The sequence below is a fragment of the Trichoplusia ni genome, chromosome 25, assembly GCF_003590095.1.
Source record: "Trichoplusia ni isolate ovarian cell line Hi5 chromosome 25, tn1, whole genome shotgun sequence".
Classification (NCBI taxonomy): domain Eukaryota; kingdom Metazoa; phylum Arthropoda; class Insecta; order Lepidoptera; family Noctuidae; genus Trichoplusia; species Trichoplusia ni.
The window spans coordinates 2,553,083-2,575,277 of record NC_039502.1 but is presented as its reverse complement, the minus strand read 5'-3'; the positions used below and the strand labels follow the sequence as shown (position 1 = coordinate 2,575,277).

Genomic DNA, 22,195 nt, shown 5'->3' with positions numbered 1-22,195 from the left:
TTAAACGAATTCTCAAAATGGCCGATTTGATATTTAAAAATAGAACTTTCTAGGGGTTTGTGTGAGACGTTACGCTTTCTCGGCATTAGTTAGTTGTCATCTTTTGGAGGAGTAGTCTTCTGAAAAAATGGTTAATTTTTAATACTTATTTTTGCATTGGGCATCTTTTTTTCTTGAGTCCGGTTTTTTTGCATTTGTTGAGGCATTGTGTTTCATAAAATTTATTGAATGTAAAAGTAATTCCAAAAAAAGTACTTTCGTAGAAATATTTAAAAAATGTGTTTCGGATAATAAAATGCTTATATACAACTAAAATTCTCAGCTATTTGAAATGTATTTTAAAACAGTTTATAAAAAATAAGTATATTTTCAATAAAATTAAACTGAAAAAAATACCTTATTAAAATGCCAAAATATTGTAAGGAAAAAAATTATCAGCAGTATTATTAATCATATCTATCAAATACTTTATTTAGGTATCATTAATTAGGATTACCTAGGTAATTATACCTAAATATTGACATTGTTGCTTCATTTAAATATGTACTTACACTTCAATTATTTTATCAGCTACAATCAAATATAAACAAATTTAGATCATAACAGTAATCAATATATTTTTATCAAAATCAAAAATACCTAGAAAATACACCGACCTGAACTGCATAGTCTAGTTGTAAAATATATTAGTCACAGCCAGGGCCCATTTTCACACACCTCCCGAATGTGCGGCCACGTGTATTTATTTGATCAAGCTATTACGCAAGAGCATGTGTTCGTTTACGTACCAAACGCTATCTACGTCTTATCCGTGACGTAATGGCGCAAGGCGGGCCCTCTAAATTAAACAATCGGTTTTTTGCACCCTTTATCACGGGAGCGCGGACCGGCCACATAAAAGCCGTGGAAAACCGTTCAGGACACACATTACTTGTAACGCGGCGAACTGAACATAACCGGCCGGTCGTCCTGAACGCGCTTAATCACGCCCGTATTTATTGCAACGTTCGAAGTTTCGAACGCAACTGTTTACACCTGTTCTGAATTTGAATTGTGAAGTGATTGTGTTTTGTTGAGTGACAGTTGTGACAGTTCATGCCAAAGATTTTTTTTTATTTATTATCTGTGATAAAATAATGAGTAATTTAATCGATATGTGCAATTGCTGCAATGGATGTTCCTCAAGGAGACAAGGATATACTTTGAAATTAAGTAAGTAATTTTTAGAAATTAATTATAACTTTTAAATATAAATCAATAAATTAAACATTTCTAAATACTATTTATTTATCATAATAGAAAACAGTAACGAAATTTCTATAAAATCATTTTTTTACTGTAAATAAAACAAAAAAGAAATTTGAAACATGATCTTATCCGTGACAATAAAATTGACATATTATATCAGTACAGAACACGTAATTCGGTGACCTAATAATACCTGAAACGGAAGTAAACTTACATCACTTTCTATTCGTTGAAACATCCACAGAGTTGCAGTGATAACACAAGGAAATGACTTATTCTGTCTCGCGATTACTCATTATGTGTATTGTATAACACATCTCACTTATCTAAGTAAAAGAAATGCGACCTAACACACGTCTGAAGTATACAATGTACTCAATACGATATCAAAAGCGGAAATCCGCGCCAATATTTATATTAAATAGGTACATGATTGTGCTACCAAATTATCATAAATAATGTTTTAATAACCATCTCAGAACGCAGTAAGTCTTCACAGTCGCGTAGATAAAGTAAATCGGTTACCTCAATTGTTTGTTAGTCATAGAGTAATTGCCTCCGAAACGTGCAACATAGACGTAGAATTTAAAACAGTTTATTATTTTAAATCTCAAGGTAAAAAAGCTTTCAAAAAGTTTCACTTACACACATCGATGAACTAAAGCTGACACCTGGCTGTCATTCAATTATGTACATGTTGATAAATAATACGAACATTGATACTAAATCTTGTGTTTATTCTATTTAAACCCAGCCACAACAACCAATAGCATCGGTTATGAATTATACACAAACTCGACCTGCCTATGACCGCATACGTTACAACCATACACTTTTCTTCTACGCCAAATTGCCTTATTCAATATTAAGGACACAGTGTAAGAAACATCCCTTCTCAGAATTCGCGTACTGTAAGTTTCTGGACAACGTAGTGTAGATTAGTTTTAGGCTGCGGCGCGAAAGGGGTTAAGGGTACGTGCACAATGAGTAAAAGCTTTCGAATTGTTCACAAACGTGTGATTTATATTGTGGCTCGCAAACAATGCCATTTCGCGTATTGGCAATGCATAGGCAGCCGCAGGCGGACTCCGTCGCGGAAGCTAGTCAAGTTTACGGTAAACTTAAATTAGCAGAAACTATGTTGGTAAAGGAATTTCACGGTGAATTATCTTCGGTATAAGTAAATAATAACCTCAAGACGACAAAGCAAACGCTACAAATCATTTAACTCTTTCGATGTTAAGCCCATCCAGCTGCGAACTTGATCTTGGAACATTTAGAATGATGTCTGTTTCCACCTTTATTCAGGTCACTATCATAACAGAGCACTTTAGATTTCAACAACACAACACTATTTACACAGCAATGGCAAACCTTTTATCGGTAATTTTAGTGCTACATTTTTTAAACAGAGAAACAAATCTTCATAAGAGACGTAACGGACGCCGCGGTTGACGGATAGATGGATTATATTTGCTAAAAACAACCTGTTACATATCAGCGTAGTATCGGAGTTTAAATGTATTCACAACTAGCAAACACACGTATCTCCGCTCGCAATATCTTATAAAAACAAAAGCCCAACGCTTTTCCATCATTTCATTTTCCAAAACGAAAATAAAACGTTTTTGCATCTTAGACATAATATTTACATCGCGGGAAACTTCACTCGATTTCTGCGCATGAGTTTTCAAAGTTCCACCTGACGAACATTCAGACACACTCACGTATTATTTTACATTAATTGTTTAATGGTCAGGTAAAACGTAAATAACGGACGTTTGAATATGAAATGAATTACTAAACACGTTCTATTTATAAGTAGGTATGCATAGAAATATGATTTCGTAGCACTTAAAATTCAATATTTGAGACATGACGAATAGTTTTGTGTTACACGGATCTAACGCGTAGACTTTCTACGGCGTGAGTAATAGTGAGCTCATGCGTCGGGCTTGTGGGCTTTCAGGCAAGGTTCGCCAAAGTTAGTGAGGCGAAAAATTCGGGAAATCCGTGAGTCACCGGTGAAACAAGCACCGGAAAAGCCTGTTTAATTACGAATAATATTTTTACATAAAAAGTTAATAATGTAATCGATGAAAGGCGTGTCATTATGTCACTAGTCGGAAACGATCGCGATGGGAAACTTCTTTGTGTCGGCGAGAGAAAATAATTGTAGCACTAGGTCACTCGGTGTCAATGTTAGCGCGCGCACTCTTTATACACATTGTTCATTGTTGAACCTTATTATGTAACTGTGTATTTCTCTAAACGAAAGTAAAGTACTTTATTGGAGTAAAGAAGTGTACCTAATATTTAATTATTTATTAAAAAAAAATAGTCTTAAAACTCTCTATAAACATACTCATGACATAATTTAAATTAAGCACAGTGTAACAGACCCGATATATTTATAAACAAATACGACACTCGAAATATAAATCACACGCACAAATAATCTAGTATTGACACTATCACTAAGCGGGCGTACAATGGCATCGCCTTGTTAACCACGGAACAAAAAACGTGTCAATGTAAATACATCGAGATTCTCGCTGTATCTCCAAACCGCAGACCACATGCCACTAATAATACCCACACAGACCTCTCCAAACACACAGTATACCAATTCAATCGCTAGAGTTGTTTTATCATGTAACTTAGTCCAAAGGATGTGTTTGACCCGCGACGCACGTAGATGAACTTACAAATCCGTGTCAGACGAGTGTTTCCCAGACTTGACACACTTTTTACTCTCAGTTTACTTTCTTATTTAGTCCTTGGGCTCTTTCACTCGGGCCAAAGTACGATGACCAATCATCACAAGTGAAAAAGAAAACGAAAGTAGTTTATAGATTAAACAACCTCTTAATCTAGGTGGCCATTTACATAAACTAGTTAACGTAGCATTATAATCATGGGCGACGCAGGCTGTACCTCGGCCTATAAATCACAAACAGATGTTGACTCTAAAACCGAGAAGACAGGTCATGTCTTAATGAAGAAAACAATCAGCTATGGACCTTATCGTACGACGAAACGAACATGACAGATCTAAGCAATGACTTGTTGCTGCAGATTAGAACATTTACAAATTATACCTTTAGAATTCCTTCGCCTACGCAATAAAAACAGATAATAAATATTTAGCGTAGTGTCGCGTGGATATTACACGACAATTATTAAAATTGGCAAGGATTAGTGAGGTGGCGGGCCGTGGCGGCCGCGGCGCGACGAATGCCCGATAAAAACTCACTTCAGGATAGACTCATCGATGAATCACCGCGAGGTCTAACCGAATAAATGTTCACTTGCACAAGATGTGGAAACTGGCGGCCGTGGAGACGAATTATAATTATTCATTGTTTTAACCCTTATATTTTTAGAATAATTATTTTTGAAAAAGAAAATCTGTTTGTTGTGAAACATTTTTTCATACATATTACACAATGTGTCTGTATGTAGGTCAATGACCTGGATATTTTTATATTAGGACAAAAGTGACGTCCAATCATTCCTCTATAGAACATTACACAATTTAGTGAATAGATTTCTTCCTAGTGCTACAAGTAGTTACAGGTGCGCGAGGTATACGAGTATCTACATACAGAATACATTACTCATTAGATTGTAATTAGGTATGAGTTATGCTTGAAGTAAAAGTATTAATAATTGCTACGTAGATAAGATCTTGAGTTATATGCCCGATAAGGGCAAAGGTGCTAATTTCACAATTGCAAGTAATTAAACATACTTGCATCATACCTATGTCTAATCTAGTACTAGTACAATTTTATAACAAAAATAGTAACTTCATGAATAAGTATAGTATTTTATTTTTAATTGATGCTAGAATTATTGTAAAAATAAATAGAACGAAGGAAGTCTCCGTGAGGGTCGAAGTTGAGTTTCCGACGGGCGGGTAAGGGATTTCGCATAGTGTTTGACCGGCTATTTCACGTACGGTGCCGCATTTCGGTGGCCATTCAACGAGTGGAGGCTGCTCGCGCGCCGGTCTCGCACACTCGCTCCTCGCACCACTCCGGTGACACACGCTCGACAACACACCACTTCATAATCCAGTGCAAATAATACTACGACTAGTGACTTCGATATATCGATGTACAAAAATTGTGTTCTTCGTTTTTAAGTGATAAAGTTCGCGAGTGATTTTAACTGCCAGTGACAATTAGTTCGATCGAAAAGTTCTTATACGATTTTCCGAGATTTGGTTTATCGGGATTATTTTGTTCGCATGAACATGGACTTGCCCAGAGGAGCTACATCAATGCGTTGTTCATGGATGTCTTTTTAACTGGTGTGTGTTTATATTATAATTTTAATTCAAAGCTTGGAAGGCCACCTCGTCTTAATTATTTGTTTACCGACTCAAGTGTGCGGCTCATTCGCTAGTCGAATGTAAACAATTCACATTCATATTGTGGGTAAGCTTAAATAAACGCAAACATAATAAAGCTATCAAATCACAGTTTACACAGATTGTTTAATTTAGATTTTTTCTTATAGCTTAATTATTCGTTATATTTACAAATAAATATACAAACACAAAAGTGGACTACAGACTACAGATAATCAATATAATCCATATATACTGATAATTATCATGACGATTTCATTTCCTTCATAGCATTACGTAGCGTGATTTTACAACTCGTGCTGAGCTATTAACATTAATGTGGAATTATCAATAGTTAACCGATAAATAAACTGAGCGGTCACATTACTCTCACGGACTCAAACCAGGTCTAAATTAATATTGAAATGACACATGACTAATTGTAGTACGACTATGTTTAAAATCGATGTCTAAGCGTTGTCGATGATCATTTTTGGAAGGGAACAATGTATCGAGTGCGGTGCGCGGGACTCGGGTCGTGTGAGAATGTTCAACACTGGCCGTCGGCAATCGATCAAAGGGATTTTTCGCTGAAACGCGCCCGCGATGTCATCCGATACACACAGGCTTCGCTCTCTGTATCACATCTGACCGCTCACGTTACTGTTTTTGACAACGATAATTGTTTAATTTATCTCAAGTTGTGTCGTGTCGTCTGAATTATAATTTTCACAATGTGTTTGTATAAGATTTTATGTCTAATAATGATTGCTATGCAGGATTACCATTTGAAAATCGTGAGAGAATCCAATGATGAGATGATGAAATGCTGAGACGCGAGCGTTGTTTTAGTAGTTACTTTGATAATGCGTTGAATTATGGATAAATCATAAAATGCAGGGCCCTTAGATTTCTAAATAACGTCTATTCACTTTTAATGTTTCTATCTTTTATACAGAAACCCCTAAAACTATTCAAACTATTGCATGTTACACATTTTTTAAACAAATGATTACCGAGATCGCAAATGGTTGGGGAAACCCCACGATGGAAAAGTCACAGTCTATGCCCGTTTTTCGCGGTAACAATTATATACGTTAGCATTGTTTGATGATCTCGCCAATGTAGACGTTACTATTCACAATAGCCACAGAGTAAAAACATTCGTAACAGAATCACCGTCACAGCACAGCGTGTCAACTTTTTTGTATGGATTTTTTATCACATTGTCACGTTACGCTGTATTTACTTAACATACATTAAATTGTCAACGACATGAATTGACCTAATGATTCACTGACCATAAACCTCGGATTATCCTCGTGTGACGTAATACAAAAGTGTAAATTCAGTGTAATGTTCAGCTGATGTGATAATAGCACTAACATGCCTAATTCGTGTTCTGAAAAACCGATAAGTTTAAATAAAAGACAGACTATCGTATAGCGGACCGTGCAGTATCGTCGTCTCATTAAATATGAAAACTCATTTAAAAAAATAATTTAGTAGATACATTATTTAAACAAAATGTAGAACTAGAAAGTTTAAGAGCAAAACAAAACACAATCAAAGCCATATTACCAAGTTAACGTCGCCATAATATATTCTTTGTACAGGCACACGCAACTAATAAAAACTGCAACAAGTACTTTCTATGTTTTAGCACTCAAAGTGAACAAAGCTGGGCTTTCAAAGCCGGTGGTGCTTCCTTTTAAAAGTTTGAAAACATCGGCTCAACAGAATTGCCTGGGACATAAAATATATTTTATGGCGTCGGCGCGAAACATCAAAACCTTCAATAACTGTCAAACGTTAAATCGAACAACGCAAAACATGAATATTTGTGCAATAACATTAACAATAGGCGTGACGCTTTCCGCTGACGCGAGTGACGTCAAAATATGTCACCGCAAACTTGTGAAAAGCCATTTCCACCAAACATTAATAACAGTAACAGTACAGAGTCACAGTTATACGACACGAAATGGGACAAGTTTACATATCCACTGCAAATATCCATACACGAACATTTCGTACAAAAGAGCCCAAAAATACATGATATTTCCCACAAGTCGGAATTGATCACAAAATCACGTTCGTGTCACGCATCCCACCCCGGGCTAATGGTCGGTGTGAAAGCGGCTCCGAGATGAAGATCGTACTACCTCTCATACGTGTATGTAGCAACGCTTACCATAATCACGCACCTTATTATTTTTTATGTGACTCCACGAAAAAGGTGGCCGCACGGATTTAAAACGCCCCAAAAACTTCATGCCTAGATATAACTATTACATTTATCTTTGAAATTATGAAACGCGATCAAAAACCGACTCTTCCTAAATTACGAAATTAAAACGTGAGCTAATTGCAAACAATACAAACAGCGTCCGATTCAACATACTGAATCCCGTTATCAAATCTAGTAAAACACTTGATATAATAAAGATAAAAACGATAACACAACAATATAATAATTTCTAACTCGATCGTATGTTTATTAGTTTTTAATCAACATTCGCCCGGAAACAAGACGTTAATTGAGAGCATCTTTGTTCCAGGTTTTCCCAAAAAGCTTTTGGTAGCTACTTCAGTACTAGTGATATTAGCAATGGTTGTGATGCCATCGGAAGCGCGGGCGTTACAGCACAAAATCAGGCATGAGAGGCGGCAGCATGATGCGGTAGCACTAACCAAAGACGCGAGGATCAGGCAGGAGGAGCTGAGGCGACGGCCGCACAGGAGGCCGGCGCTGCTGCCGCAGACCAAAGACCCGGCAGAGAGACTGAGGAACTTAGAGGCGGAACGCTTCAAGAACGCAACGAGAACGATTCAAAAGAAGTTAAAAAACACAAGAAGGTACTTCAACGAAGAGAGGAAAGTGCTGAACGAGACGCGGGAGTACCGGGACGGGATGCCTGCCTGGCTGCCCACCATCAACTTCGTCGCCATACATTTCCACACATACAAAAAACAAGGCGCGACCCTCTCCGAACGCAAAGTAAGTGTTTTTGCACTGATTAATTATTATTGTACACCTCTTTTTGCCTCGATTGAAAGTATATAATTACGAGTAAAGTAATAGATAGGTACACTATAATAACATAATTTTAAGTGGTCTGTCTGACGCAAGTTAGTATCTGATAGATAAAACGAATTTCACTTCTTATTGAAATGAAACGTATGCTAATTTTAACGAGACAAGTCGTAACGTGTGTAGGAATGTGTCACATATTGAATCAGTAAATACGGAACATGTTACGTTTAATCGCAATATCTTATAATGTTTGAAGTAATTTTTGTGCAACTGACAGTGTAATTACTGCGGACGATCAGTCGAGCCGAGGGTGTGGTGGTCCGTCCCATCACTCTTTTTACCCGTTCAATGTTTTTACGTTATTTTTAATGTATTTTTGTTTTATTTGAGACAAAGGATCTCGGCGTACATTAGCCGTGCTCGAGGCTTCACCGTTGCAACTAAATGAGGTTCCGAGGAGCCAAATTACATGTAGCCGGACTTTGTACCGCGTTTATTTACTTCACATTGTACTTAAGGGCAATAACTAGAAGTACAAGCCCTTAATTTTAAAAGCCGCTCTTGTTTGAAAATTGGAGCAGCTTTAAGTGTTTTATAGAGCTTTATCTCGAAGCTGTGAAATCTAAATCACTTAATCCTCCACTTTTCATCACAATCTGCGTTTTATGAATAAAGTTGAAATGTTCTCAATACAACGTATCATTCACTAAAAGTTACGGCCATGTTTCGTTTTGATTCAATTAACAAGAAATAAATACATCACGAAGCCCGCTCCAAATACAATTATCGTCTCCTAATCTAGATGCTTTCGAAAAAAGATGACGCCGCCCACTATTCATTACCAACACAAGCTGGTCTCCAATCATCGGTTAATTTACATTGTTTGAATCCACATGGTTCCGACGTTAAGGGCTCATTTAACGCTGGTCATATATAAATCAGGGGCTTATGGTTAGCATTTGTGGGAGCAGAGCAAACTAAGGAGCCAGTTAAATGTTTCAAGGAAATTTGCATAGATTGACACCGCATGATTTCGCTCCGCACACGCGATCCTAAAACCATGCCTTAACACGCATCCTACACGTAGGTATATCTTAGCACAACACCTTATAATTATGATAAAAATTGTATTCAGTTCATCGCCTGTCCGTACCGGTTTCGGTTCGAAAAATATAAAACACACAAGCAATATTTAACAAGCCTTCTATAAGCCTCTCTTTATTATTTACCGAACACACATCTGGAGTTCGAGACTTTCTGTTATGTATTCATATTGGTCACCCACTAATTAGTACACAAAAGTTAATGCGACGCGAGACAATAAGAGTGTGTGCATTCGAAGCGTCGCATGTCCTTACACACTCGACGAGCCCCGCGCCCGCCGGCCGAACTGTTTCCTAACGCCGTGCTCGGCAGACGGCCAGTACGCCAACCGATGAATATTAAATATTTCTTACGTATGTCTCGCCAGCCCGTCAATGTACGGTCACTTAACAAATTTAAATATTTGACATTGGGCAAAGGAAAGCGTTAGAATTCAAGTGATCTGTACGCTTCGGCTTTAGTTGACATACGGACAATTTAAAAATTAAATACTGCTCAAATGAGACGTTAAAATAAAGGGCTCGAAGAAAGAATAATGTGGACACACTGTTCATATTGTTGATTCAATTTATCGGACCCTCCAAGTATTGGATACTTGGAGGGTCCGAGTTAAGCTTTTGAGTGAAGAGCAAAAGGAATATGGAAGGATTCTTTTTAATTTGCAGTGGATTTGTTTTCACACAATTGCGAGTCATCGCGGGTACAGCGACCGCGGCCGGTATTTTCAGTGTTTGAATAAAGGGCAGAAATTCCACAAGTTGGAACACGGTGCGCTTTCACAGTGACAAGGGGCCGGGGCTTTAGCGGTCGCTCGGTCGCGCTGCGCTAGTGTTTGTACAGTATTTACGATTTAACAAAACAACACGAAATGTTAAAAACACATTATTTGTCCAAGTGAGACGAATGTGAACTTACGATTCCGGAGTGGCGCGTTTGTCTGCGACACGTCTCGGAGGTTAAGCTCGCCTCTTTAAGGCGTCGTACGGCTTATTGTCGGGTTTTCAGGCTTTTAATACACGACCATATTTGCTCACACAGCCCGACGCTTTTATTATCGTTCGCTCCGACAATTTCTTCGGCGTCGCGCCTTCACAATAGTTGGGAAAACGCAACTGCGACCACTCAATGCTTTTATGAACCGTAAAATATTAACGATTAAATTTATAATCGATCGTTTATTGCCTTCTAAATACGACTGGAATTAAATAAAGTTCATGGTGTGGTGTCTTATGGTTTCATAATGGAGTGTCAATAATAGTTAGCTTGGGCGGAGATAGCGAGACATTCCAAACGGATCTTAGTACAAACCTTACAATGATTATGAGACCTGAAGTATTTGGAATATGGTAGACAGTAGTCAGTGAATCATGGATCGTAGCGTTAGAGGAAGTTGTTTAGTGCGTAGTGCGACACACGTACACAGGCCGACGCGGACGGTCTCAGGTTCACGTTCCGGGAACAATGAGCGCTGAGATGAGTTCATTCATTACCGACTAAGTGGAAACAGGAAGATTGACGCTAATTATTACTCACTGCACATCAGCTTTATGTTATTCTATACTGTAATATAACTATATATTGATAAATTCATTTTATGAATGAGTTTTGCACAGTTTATGTAGCAGACATATTTGTATGGTTATTTAATTGTGAATACGTCATTTAAAATGTCTTGTTTCTATTATTATATTCAAATCAGCGTATGGTTATAAATAAATCATTAACACTTATTTCATTTAGACTTATATAAATGAAAAGATTAATCTGACTCGCTAACGAGATCAATGTTTAAAATATGTATGTATGGTACATAATATGATATTTAAAAAAAAAAATATACCTAATATTATTGTGACAAATTATGGAAAATCCTATTTGGTATAATAAATATAAATCACTATAACCTAATTACTTCAACAAATTAGATATGTTATTTTAGTTCATATGTCACAATACGGAAAAAATATCAGTATTATACAATTTAAACGATAAATGAACACCATGTAAAATAATTAAATAACCATTTACGTCAGCGGTTATGGTTAACCGTATCGCACCGAAAAACAAAAATAAATCCTTAATTGTCCATATTATTCCTTGCTTTTATGAAAAACATATTGTACCCTAGATATTTAAATAAAATATTTGTACCCTCCAACCATAAGCACAGATTTAGAAAAAATCGAAACAAAGAAAAAAACAAGACATTTAAAAAAAGATCTAAGATTTTACCTTCTTTATAAGAAAAGGGTATTTTCTTTCCGTTGGAAAGTTACAAGGTTTTATTGTTTTAGTAAGTATATGTACCTACATATATATCTATATATATGTGTTTATTGCAAACAGAGAAAATATGTCGCATTTTTAAAGGACAATTATGAACGATCTATTACGAGTATCGAGGTGAACCGGCTTGGCTGGTGTACTTATAACTATGTATACATATACAAGTATATATATACGAAGTATCGCATCATTGTCTATAAACATAAACTGTCTCAATGTCGCCGTTATGTGTAGTATGAAACAGAACGACTCGTGTAAATTTCTGAAGAAGATCTTTTTAGAATTAGATGAAATATTGATATTATTTTAAATTTAAGTAAGTCATTCAGATTGATATAAAACAAAAAATGATTTTTTTTCTCAAATCAATGATCTATTGTTTAATTGGCAAAGAAGTAATGAAAGGTAAGAACTATTTGTTAAATCTCCAGAACATTAGTTGGGAGAGTAACAAAAAAAATGTTCAAAGTTATGATGCATTTCATTGATAAAATCTTGTCAACGATGTGACTACGTCCCTCAAGGCGCCCACTCGTATCGGTATGTCGTCCAAACTACTTAAAGAAAGCTTCTTCTAAAACAAAAAGTTACAAGTGCTCTCAAAACTCTACATTAGAACACAGAACTATGTTAATTACAGACGTGCTCGGAGTATACAGTACACAAATCACAACAGTTATTATAATCCAACATTCCAACCTTAACGAATAAACTATAAGTCAAGTAATGCCAACACCGATTATGTCATTCAACTGCAACAACTAAGTTCATTACAATTCTTTACGTAATTAGCGAAGGAATTATTTAAGATTTATTGCATCTCAAAATGAACGTTCGATGCAATAGGTAGCTAATGCTATTGTTCACAACCTCATCATTTGAGATTATTGTTGACAATGTAAAACTCGTAAACGTTCATATTTGGAACGGCTTCCAGTCAAACTTAGGATTAAACAAAATAAAATCGCTTGTTACACGTATTTATGCGATCACCTTACACTTATCCATACTTTTTAAAGAAAAAGCGTCTGTAAAGTCTCTGCGAGCGGTTATTAATTGAATATAATGCTTGAAACTTAATAACTCGCATTGAATTTCAAATCACTAACGGCCCAACTGTGTTTGACGCGCTAGCATTGTCTTTACTAAAGAAAATGGAGATTCGAGACGTACTTAAAGTTATAAACAAGAGACAGTCGTGCCTCGTACTATAATCACTTAGAAAGCATTATTAAAGCAAGAGTTTGAGTTGAATTTCGTTGGAAAATGAGCGATGTATGAAGGATAAATAGTTTTCAATACGATTGTGGTGTTAACGGCGTCATTTGAATAGTCATACCGATGACAAATGCCCACGGCGCGGCAGCCTCGACACGAATATGCCGCGACGTAAACTATCTGCGATATGACGCGCTTAATTCATGTAAGCTTCTTTAAAACACCCTTTTATAGTAACATTCGTCTAACAATGATTATGTGACGAATTCGAGTTCTTGGTCAGTGACCTCGGTAAGCTACTTGGTAAAGCGACTGGGGCGTTTAGTCTGGAGTCGCAGGTTCAAGTCTTGTCTGATGTAAAAAATTGTTATCTATAAGCCTCATTGTTTTCTATTTTTCTTATATAACGTCATATATAGCGACAAACAAAATGTGACCATACTAAACGTGCTTAAACATTGAGTGAAACGTGCCACAGTACCCCAAGGTACCATCCTGTTACACATAAGAAAACACGCGAAGAATTTATCGATGATGCAAAACATGGGTTTTAAACGGTGACGTTTCATTTCAATAGGAAAGATTCAACCTTCGTTACGTCGTTATTCCGTGACGTCAGCGTAATTACGTTAAAACACAATGAGCGTAGTTATCAATGACCGCGGTTACGGGGATTCATTCATTGATATCATTTGTAAATTCCAATTAGATATTCCATTAGTGTAGCATGCATCATTAAGTCCGTCTGACAATAGATCAATTTATTAAATACGTTTTTTTTTTGTTACAGTTTGCGTATGTGATTCCGAAGCTACACAAATCGTTGAAGGAGTTCCTGGAGATATTCGATCGGCTTTATAAGGTCGAAGTGGATTTCGCTGATGATCCCTTCAGCAACTACAACAGAACCCGCCACGAGCTGATATGGAACACGACGCGCAGGCTGTACAGCACCATCGCGGAGATCGAAGAAAACATGGCGGCTGTGAACGTGCCCGAACAAAACTTCACGCCCAGCAAGAGTCTACAAGCCTTAGAGATGAAAGTAGACGCTCCCCAGTGCCTCAAAAACGATTACATCGCGTTCCGAGCGTACGGGAACCTTCTCAACAATTGGTTCTCCGAGTTCAAGTGTCCGCATGGCAAGAAAGTCACCACGAAGAACGCCAAATGCGCCGCCTACGAGGCCAAACTGATCGAAAAGAAAAACAAAAGAAACAAGAACACGGAAAGATAGTTCAGTATTGTGACGTAAATTAATCTTCGCTTCGACTAATTATTTATTTTACAATCGGTATTGTCCCTTTTGTACTTATTTATTGATAGTGTGTAAGCGCACGCTCTCTAACACGACAGACGTTGGTTGTATTCGAAGTGCTTGACGAAACAGTGTTTTGTTGATTAAGTATTGGGTACTTTCTCTGTGATATTTAGTATTCTGTAGATATTAATCATTAATTTATTGAAAGTTTTAGTTTGTAAGTTCTTCTGTTCAGTTCCTTTGTACTTAACTGTTATACGGCTTCCGTTTCTCGTTACTACGACGCTTTATTATTAATTTATCTTAATTTATTGGATTAAACCTATGACTATTTATTAAATTGACATTAATCTCTATTATTTGTATTCTTGTACGTTCGAATCTGATTCCTATGCAGTGCATTAACAAATTCTTAATCTCTCTTATTTAATGTATCTCGAGTATTATTAGAAGGTAAAACATGCCGTTTTAGCCAAGAAAGACTTTTAGCCTTATAGTAAGTTGCTTATTTATGTAATAAGTAAATTATACATAAGTTTGTATAGAAATGTGCCGTTAGATGTATGTGAATTAATGAACTGATACCATGGCAATATTACCTATGTTTTATATACGGATTGCATAATTTCCAATGCAAATGTTGTTACTACATGTGAAATATGAGTACATGATTTAAATAATAAAATGAAATAAATTGATTCAATCACTTATTATTTTGTTTACTTTCAGCTCTCCCTTAACTAGCTTTTGACAACAACAATTAGTTGAACAAAGAATTGAGTAACGATATGTTAGTATGCACAAATCGAGTTTTCTATTAAAAAAATGGACGTCTCTGAAGAATAGTGTTCGTAGAATAATTATTCATAAAAAATGCCATATCCAGTATCTACCAACTGACTTACTTTAATTCAAGGAATCTATCATAAGTTCTCGGTTAATGAACATTAAATTCTTAAATATTATTACGTACTAAGCTAATATGATACCTACTCTACCTAATTTAAAGTTCAATGAAACACACATTACACAACACATAATTACTAACTAATTCTCAGTTTAACCTATCAATAAATATATCTAAGGAAGTACAAAAGTTAAGCTACCTGTTAACATTCGTGGATGGGTAATAATTTAATTTAACCTTTATAAAACCGAAGTACGCATACATTATGCGGTTATAAGCTCATAATTTGCGTCTAATCACTCAGGTATTTACCTAAATTCAAAGACATAAGCGCCTATTAGACATCCTTACAAGGCGAGATGCATTAACAAGGGGTCCCATAATTCTAACTAAATACTTCTAAATTAGCATTTTGTAAAGATTTTAGCGTTTTGTTTATTTAAATACCATTATATACTGAGCATCTACTTAATATAAACGTAATTTACCTTGCAAATTATCCTTTAATTTGACTGATAATTAGCTGGCAGTAAAATATTTTTGTTTATCGAGATAAGAACTATGGAATTGGTAAGAAAGCTGAATTCCTGAGTAATTTCGAAAGCATGAAATAATCTTCTTTTTCAACTCAAACTCCCTTCAAGTTTTTCATGATCAACACAAAATAATGATATCGACTAATGAAAAATAGTAACTAATTAAATTTAATCATTTTTCGTAATCAAAAATTCTTACATTTATTTGAAGTTTACTGTAATGAATGTGAAAAGGGTTTATATCACACACATTTAAGCGATTGTAGCGCCATCTGTGAATACTTCGTTTAAACTATTTGATGGACATTTATATTAGTTCTGCTACTCGACAACAGATGGCATAGTTATAAAGTCTTTAACAGCGCCCTCTACAAAATACATAATGTACTATGACTAATGTCTACATTTTATACTGTAAATAAATATCTGTTAATAACTACTAGATGGCGCTTTTTAGAATATTCAAGTTAAAGTAAATTTTAATTCGTACGATTCGATTTATACGGATTAGAACGTGGCGCGTCGAATTTATATCGAAATGCGTAATTGATTTACTCCAAATAATCCAATAATGTAAAAGATAAGCTAAATACGTATTTCTTATATTCAAATTTTATTATAGTTATTATCAAATATTAAGTTCTAACCTACTTCAGTAGCTAATTAGTTGGACATAAGTTTTGCTTAAGGAATAATTTGGAGTCCAACCTGAGAATTATCCACTGTAAGGCACAGCCTTCTTCTCATAAAGGCAAGGTCTGGGTGGGAAAAGCGTCAGCTAGTTATACCCATAACAAACTGTTCATAATAATATAGGTAAGTGCATATCTATTATCTATTACTTATAATAAAATTGTAGAAAAGTGAAAACTGTACATTGAATATTTTTAAAAAAGAATAATTGGAGGGTGGTCTACGAACGATTCCGATGCCGAAAATATGATTTTTAGAATTTTTGTCTGTTTGTCTGTTTGTCTGTTTGTCTGTATGTATGTCCGGAAAGATCTCGGAAAATACTAGATAGATTTGATTCATATTTTCAGAGAATATCAACAAGAGGTCCGGTCAACATACTTTTTACTTATTATCTCGCTTTTCATTACAGGGGGTGAGCAGGAGCCTTTTATATCTATACACAAATATCAAATTATCTCATAAACTACTGAATATATTTCGTTCAAATTTTGCATGAACCTTATCGTACACATGATACAACAAATATATAAAAACCATAACGCTACTATGCAGGGGGCATGAGCAGTAAAGTTTTAAATTTTTGGACTCACCCGTAACATCGTGTAATACAATTATGAGGTGTATTTTCACCCAATTGAGTAGTAGGCAGCACGGTCATCAATTTACTTAAAAAACATCACGCTATTTATCTTAAGACTTTTGGCAGAGCAATAATATATTTTTTCGAAAGTAAATCATTTTCACAAAATCAGTCATTTTATTCTCTTTCAAGTCTAATTTAGACCTACCGCGACAATAATTAAAATAAAAGAAAAATAAAATATTAATACTTTCATTATTTTTATTGTTTGATGCAAATTTTACTTCGTAATCGGTACATTCTTGAAACAAAGGAACTTAAATTATTTATATTTTTATTGGTGTACTAAAATTACTCAAGTTCAAGTGTGGAATGCCGTAATATGATTTTGTGTTTATTTACGATAGGTGTATCTACCTATGTTTTTAGCTCGGTAATGTTGGCGATGCTACTTCAAGATAAAAGAAATCGTAGTGACACTCAACTCAAAGTTGCATGTAGTTCACATTGATCTCATCTATAATTATGCATAACAATAAACTACTGAACGACACAGCTAATTATATTACCTTGGTTCATCTATAACAACTAGCAACAAAAATATAAACTTTCAAACCAAAAAAAAGCCTTTCAAACAATGAAATAATGTTTTCTTAAATTTGCGTTTTACATTACATAGGCCAAAAGTATTTCGGATAGAAAAGCCCAGAAAACTTCATAATAGGTATGCAATGTGAAAGATCTGTACGACCAAAGCTATCAATGAATAAGAGCGTACGCTAGAAGGTTTTTGACATTATGTATCTATTGATAGAATAATGTCTACTGATAACTGGGATTTTTCAATATTTTAACGATTTGATTGGTCTATATCCGCCATTACAGAGACCGCACACGTGGCCCTTCCAAAGATTCCTTTAACAATTTATTGTAATCTCTACTTATTTAAAATTTTCTTCTTTCGTAGCCTGGTAAAAACAGGGGAAGGAACGAGACTGAATGAGTTTCTGAGATCCCAAAGCTAAGCCGACGAGGATTAGAAACATATTTTTGGAAATTTCTCCAATAAGGCTGATAATAGCGTGTAGCTATCAGCACTTACATCCGTCATACAATGTCTGGAAAATTCATTTTGGCTGTCGGTATCGACAGCGTAACCTCATAACCAACCTCATGAACTCTTTATTTAAGTTCCATTTATGCAGTAGGGATGACGGTATTTTACTTCAATGATCGTCAGGTAGGTTAACGAATAAAATACGTATTTTTTCTTTGTAAATTGGTACAGTAAATAGGACTCATGCGCATGAAGTCACTTTTATTTTCGTATTTTGCTTTGTCGTAACATCGCAAATTAGACATATCCTATACTTTAGATTTTTGTCATTGTCAATTTAAAAAAGGGGTGTCTGATATAATTTTTCACGCTATTTATTTATCAGCAATTTAAAGGCAAATCATGATCAAAACACCAGGTTTACCATCTTTTTTATTTTGGAAATATTCCAAACGTTTGTGAGGAAGATCACTTTTAATATTAAGAGGACAATCAAACATAACGTGTTTCAGGAAAGCGTTTATCTGGGCGCAATTTTGCAAAATCTTATATCTTATGACACTATGTAACATCCACAGTTACCGAGCCCGACTCTCACTTCACCAGCTCCGTCCACAAAAATAATTTGACATCTTATTTATATCGTCAGAAAACATCGTGTGTGAAAATAACAACTGTCTGGCTATCACTGTTCCTGAGAAACAGCCAGGTGACAGACAGACAAACGGACACCGGGGCCTCAGTAATATGGTTCTGGTTTACCTCTTTGGTTACAGTACAATAATAATTTTATGATACCTCATAATCACTATCATAATCCGTCTAACAATTTCAGGTGTAGGCCGGGCAAAGAACAGACGTGCTCGAAAATCATAACCCACCCAATTAGAAAATGGAAACCCTCGAAAGTAAAACATTTTTAGCAGAAGTGCTAAGACTGAGTTATACCTTCTGTTATTTTTTCCTACTTGCATCCCCCATTTTTAAACGGCTCGATTTGTCAAACATGTCTTAACGATCACTCGCACATAATTTACGTTTAAATTAAAATTGTACAATTCGTTCGGAAGCTATGATGTCACAGACAGACAGGCAGGCAGGCAGATATGTCAAAGTTATAAGCCCCTCTTTTTGGGATTAAATAAGAAAAAGTCATTAAAACAGGATAGTATCGTAAACGATGAAATGTGTTTGATTCAAACATTTGATAGTCTTTGGGCCGCTCCAGATTCATTATAATTTAGAAAAAAAAGCAAGCTTAAAATGTAAAAAGAAGTGTTTCATTTTCAATATTGCATTACATTTTTGCGATGATCGTTATTATTAAACTTCATAGTTGTTCACATCTTGAGAATCACGCAGACAAAGTCGCGGGCAACAGCTAGTATTATGTATATAAGTGTAACAATGATAATAAATTAACACTTCATGATCATAAAGATAGGTACCTGCTTAGTACTGATTAAAGGTACTTATATATTTATTTAATAAGATTACAAGTTTTGCGAAGCGGATGCTTACCTGACAGATCGAAGATACATAATTATACCTCATCTCTAAAATAAAATTTAAATTAATAATTGCACTAAAAATATTTTGATTATTCCCTAAGTAAGTGTATTAGTAACGCAACAGTGACCTTCATAGACACGCGCTACGGTTCGGTGGTCGGCTTCCTACGCGTGTTGCAAGCTCTTGGCAAAACATTCATGCAAATTTATCATAACAAGGGCCCTACCACTATCATAAAGTTATCTGTCCTGATTGTGAAAAAGAGATGGCATTCTTAGTGTATTGCATTGTCTCGCTTATACAACGGCAACGGTTTTGCTGCGAATGACGGTATGGTGTAAAACATTAGTTTAGTGGTATGAGTATAGTCTTTGCTATGCTCTTGACAATAGTTCAGTTAGGTTTCAATTTATTCCTCATAGCTTTGCAAAAGGTTGCCTAGAAGTGCAAAGATCACGCTATTCCACAAATCTACAAACATCATGATCAGTGATGACATTATCATGTTCGAGTTAAGCTTGGCATTGAACCATAACAGAGGCGCAGTCTACCTGATGCCATCCTGAAACAAGTCATAAAGCAGGCTGGTTTTTCCGCCCCCTAAGTAGGTATGTGTTCTTGACTTTTCCTGTGGTTTTAGCCGGCAGACAAGAAGATCAGTTAAGATCGTTTACTACCAAATGAAGTACCACGTGAAAAATAAACAGTGAAATTACATATTGTTAGTGAAACCTCCTTTTTTAAAACCTGGTTTAACAAAAAAAGCAGTGCGCTATAAAAGACAGAGGGCGGTAAGAATTGCTCATCCCTCGATTGTCAGCCGGCATTGCTAGAGCATCATCGTCAATTTCGTTGGTATTTACTGTATTTAGTAAGAATATCAGCCAGGTTGCTGTTTCGATAATTGACATGTATATTCTTTGCTGTAATTATAGTTTAATATATTACTTTTTAACATATCTTTGTTTTGATTTTGGTCAAATAGAATCGGAAGTAATTGTGCCTTATTTTCTTAAAAACTGTCCTCACTTCTGTTTTCTAAGAATATGTTTTTAATTTAAGTTCGCCAAACATACAGCTCTTTACTTCTAATTAATAACGTAATCTATTATATTCCTAAATTATCAAGTATCAAACTACGTAAAATGCAAAATGATTTATATAATTTAAGAGCGATTTATATAGTGAGTTACATATCATGTGTTACATTTATTACATATTAAAACAGCAATAAACTAGCAAAGAGATACTCATTAAGCATTGCAATTAAAAGTCTATCCAAATCCAAATTTATTGTTTGTTATAGATTTCGGAGTGCAAATCAAATTGCAATTAAGTATCGATTCATTTCAATAACCAAATCGAGGCAGCATTTCTGTCAAACCAGTGACGAAATAGATTTCAACAATTTTCGACACACAGCTTATCCAAGTACTTAGATACCTACCTAAGTACAACGGCCTACGCGACGCCTCTACTGGAATATAATCACAGCAATCACAAACTTGTAACGATATTTTTAAATTAATGATATACATAGAATTGTTCTGACTATAACCTTAAACCCAAATGAGCGAAAACCGTGGTCAGGCTGAAGAATTGTAAATAATAAGAATTGTTTGGTAAGTAAAACGCGAATATAGGAAATACATAGTTAATTTTAAGACACCATTTCTGCATTGGATAGTCAATTTATAGAAGATACTTATAAGTATGACCTATAGTTAAACAGACCTAATTAATTTCTACACTGCTTTTGGATATTAACAAAATACTAAAAGAAAAACCAGATACTTATTTTTTTTTAACAATAATTCACTCAGTTTTCTCATCAAACGAGGCTTTAAAATTCAACAATTCAGATTTTAAAAAATGAATGGGAGGATCTACAGATAGAGTATTGTGATTCACAGAAATGCCTCCAGTTCCACGCGTGCCTTAAACCGATTTCAGGAAACATAGCCCATTAGGGGAAATCTCAGCAGGATTGTCCGAAAGGCCGTGGCCGTAATACACAAAGAGATAGAAAAAGTAAAAATAAAATAAAAAAAAGTCTTACACTGCCTTCCATTCCACCCAAAGCGAGAAGAGCCATTTGATGACTTTACATCCGGGAAAAAAAGCGCACAGAAAAGCAATATCAATATCACACGCAATGGGAAGATAGCGTTAACAGCCGCAGAGTACAAGCTAGTTTGGTAATAAACAATTATAATTTACGAGGCACTTAGCCATGAAAAGCAGGTTAATAGATATATTTTTTCTTTAAAAACTTGTGAGTACTTGTAACGCTCTATTTGATATTCACTACAACAGTAGTCGGTAGGTACTTATTAGTGCAATCATAGTATCTGTGTAAAATTCCTATTCAAGCAAGGTTTATGTATCATTGTTTA

The 22,195-nt window shown here is 35.3% G+C and overlaps 1 protein-coding gene across 2 annotated transcripts; it reads left to right on the top strand.

Moving 5' to 3' along the window:
• Positions 1-734: 734 nt before the first annotated feature.
• Positions 735-15,221, top strand: LOC113505381. 2 transcript variants are annotated; one of them, XM_026888049.1, is made up of 3 exons: positions 735-1,212; positions 8,167-8,606; positions 14,041-15,221. In XM_026888049.1, the coding sequence occupies exons 1-3, from the start codon at positions 1,137-1,139 to the stop codon at positions 14,485-14,487; spliced, it is 963 nt and encodes a 320-aa protein (XP_026743850.1). In that variant the 5' UTR covers positions 735-1,136; the 3' UTR covers positions 14,488-15,221. The 2 variants fall into 2 exon arrangements, with proteins under 2 accessions (XP_026743850.1, XP_026743851.1); XM_026888050.1 differs by lacking the exon at positions 735-1,212 and adding an exon at positions 5,134-5,566.
• The last annotated feature ends 6,974 nt before the right edge of the window (positions 15,222-22,195 follow it).

Bases quoted from the DNA above. Each gene is read 5' to 3' on its own strand.
- LOC113505381 (XM_026888049.1), top strand. From the start codon at position 1,137: ATGAGTAATTTAATCGATATGTGCAATTGCTGCAATGGATGTTCCTCA. The intron at 1,213-8,166 runs GTAAGTAATTTT...TCTTTGTTCCAG, and splicing joins AGGATATACTTTGAAATTAA to GTTTTCCCAAAAAGCTTTTG. The intron at 8,607-14,040 runs GTAAGTGTTTTT...TTTTTGTTACAG, and splicing joins CGACCCTCTCCGAACGCAAA to TTTGCGTATGTGATTCCGAA.